The sequence below is a fragment of the Carlito syrichta genome, unplaced genomic scaffold (assembly GCF_000164805.1).
Source record: "Carlito syrichta isolate Samal-C Ts95f unplaced genomic scaffold, Tarsius_syrichta-2.0.1 Scaffold305684, whole genome shotgun sequence".
Taxonomy (NCBI): domain Eukaryota; kingdom Metazoa; phylum Chordata; class Mammalia; order Primates; family Tarsiidae; genus Carlito; species Carlito syrichta.
This window is the reverse complement of record NW_007249780.1, coordinates 631,946-634,336: the sequence shown is the minus strand read 5'-3', so window position 1 is coordinate 634,336 and position 2,391 is coordinate 631,946. Positions and strand designations below refer to the sequence as shown.

Here is a 2,391-nt window from a genome sequence, read left to right as displayed (position 1 = left end):
GGAGGGCTGGGCCCACAGAGAGACGGTATTGGAGGCGACGATGAGGAAGTGGGCGAGGAGGCGAGACGCGCCGCGAGGAGGCCCTGCCCTCGGGGAAGGCGGGCGGATCCGCGCAGGGGGATGCCAAGAGGCCGGAAGGGGGTGGCCGCCGGCCGGGCCCCGCCTCGGGGCCGCCTCCCCGCGGGTTCCGTTGGTTGTGGCGGCAGCCTGGGCTGCGGCGGCCGTGGCTGCGGGGCGGGCGTAAGATGGCGACATCGGCGGCCGGAGCCCTGGGCTTGCTGTGGGGCTGGCTGTGGAGCGAGCGCTTCTGGCTGCCGCAGAACGTGAGCTGGGCCGACCTGGAGGGGCCGAGCGACGGCTACGGCTACCCGCGCGCCCAGCACATCCTCTCGGTGTTCCCGCTGGCCGCGGGCATCTTCTCCGTGAGGCTGCTCTTCGAGCGGTGAGAGCACGCGAGCGGGCGAGCGGGCGAGCGAGCGGCGCCGAGGGCCGGGCGCGGGCCGGGGGCGCCCGGGGACCGGAAGCAGAACTGAAGGGGGGCCCGGAAGCTGGGGCCGGGGGAGCCTGGCGCGCCGGGTGATGCTCGCAGCGCGGCCGGCGGGTCGTGGAGCCTGGGTGGAGACCTTTGGGACGTGGGCTCGTGGAAGAGTGGGGGTCGAGGGGGACGCCGGGCCCCTTCGAGTTTCGATCCCGGAGGTCGCTTGGGGTCTGAGGCCTCCTCCCCGCCTCCGAGGGTCCTACCGGCCGGGGAGAAATCAGGTTGTGCGAGCTCGGGCAGAGACCCCCGAAGCGGGGACTGGAGACCATGGAAGCCGAGGGGCCGACGCGAGGGCCAGACGAGCCGAGCGAAAGGAGTGGGTTCATCAGAATCTGAGATTTGTGAGAACATTTGGGTTTCTGAGGGTGGAGGGGAGTAGGATCAGTTAGGCCCTAAGCGTTGATCTGTCAACTCATGGACGTTTGTTGTCCGTAGGGGAGTAGAAATCTGGTTGGGGTAGGGTGTGGTGGAGCCTGAGGCTTCCAAAGTATGAAAAGATGTCAGATTAGCTGCGGAGCGGGCGTCGGGGCCTGAGAAGGGAGGAGGAGTGGTCATCCCCGGAGGGATGGAGAACCGTAAGTTTATCAGAGGCGGCTGTGTTGAGCCAGCTTCTGAGTGAGTTCAGCAGAATGGCAAGATGCTGTGTCCAGCCATGTGATTTCGCCTTCCTTTGGGTAAATGAATCCCATCTACTGTCTGAGATAAAGATATTCACTGAGGGTTTGATGAGGCTTTGTAATGTGGACTTTGTAATGAGGCTTTGTAATGTGTACACCTGTGGATGATTTTGATGACGTCTGCTCAACCTCCAGGAGAGGAGACTTCTTTCTGCCTAGGTTTCAGGCGATGAGGGTGGCGCTTGGGCATCTGTCCATTTTGCCTTTATCCAGAGCATGAAAGAGTGTAGTGCAAGAATGCCCTTCCTAGGAATGGAATATGGATAAAATAGTGTTACCTTCTGAAAAGACAATATTGTCTGTTTTGGCTTGCTTCTTTGTTTTGCCTACTGTTTTTGACTCAAAAATCTGTTTAAATGTTTTGTTACGTTTAGTCACTCATCCATTATTCCCAGTGTTTGTGTGTGGTCATCACAATGCTCTGCCAGATGTTGAAGTGCAAAAGTACAGATACTTTTTAACAGAAGCAAATGAAACCCAAAGATCTAAATGCCTTTCCCGGTCCTCAGGAACTTAGTGTTGCAGTTTATGTGTGTGTGTAATCATTGTATTCAGTATTCCAGGGGTGAGGGCACAAACTACTTGTCTCTCTTAGTTGTCAACTAGACCCAGGTACTCTTTTCCTTAGTATCTGCATATGAGGGCTGAATAAAGAGAAAGGCAATAGAATCAGTAAAAAAGAAAATACACAATTTAGAAAGAAAAGTTCATTGTCATAGGAAAAGATTCTCTGCTTTTCACATAACCATATACCAGTATGGAAATTTCCCCATGTTAGTGCTAAGAGGAAATAGCTTGTTGCTTATAAACATCACTTTATATAAATTTATGCATCTCTCAAGTTTTCAGAGGGTTTCCCCAGTTGGCTGAAGACTTATATGTCCCCTGGCAGAGCTACTGGAAAGGATCCTTTACCTGTGGGAATTCTATCTGTTTCTATGGTGCTCCAGTGTCGGGAGTACAGTGGATGGGAATACTGAGCTGAAAGCATTCTAGTGTGATATTTCTTGGCTAATAAGGGCAGACGCCTTGTTTGTTTCATGTTTGCTCTTAGAAAACTTTAACCCTAGAAGCAGTCTTGCTATTTTGTTTCTCTTTAATACCCACTACCTCAGTCATAGAATTGACCTCCTAATTACCAATTTCTCTCTCTCTCTCTCTCTCTCTCTCTCTCTT

At 53.9% G+C, this 2,391-nt stretch overlaps 1 protein-coding gene across 2 annotated transcripts in view; it reads left to right on the top strand.

Moving 5' to 3' along the window:
- The first annotated feature begins 51 nt into the window (after positions 1–51).
- Positions 52–2,391, top strand: part of CERS5 (ceramide synthase 5) — a 38,189-nt gene continuing 35,849 nt past the window's right edge. For both annotated transcript variants that reach the window (XM_008062276.2, XM_021714595.1), the window contains exon 1: positions 52–442. In XM_008062276.2, the coding sequence (XP_008060467.1) occupies positions 246–442 (197 nt within the window). In that variant the 5' untranslated portion in view covers positions 52–245. The remainder of the gene's footprint in view (positions 443–2,391) is intronic.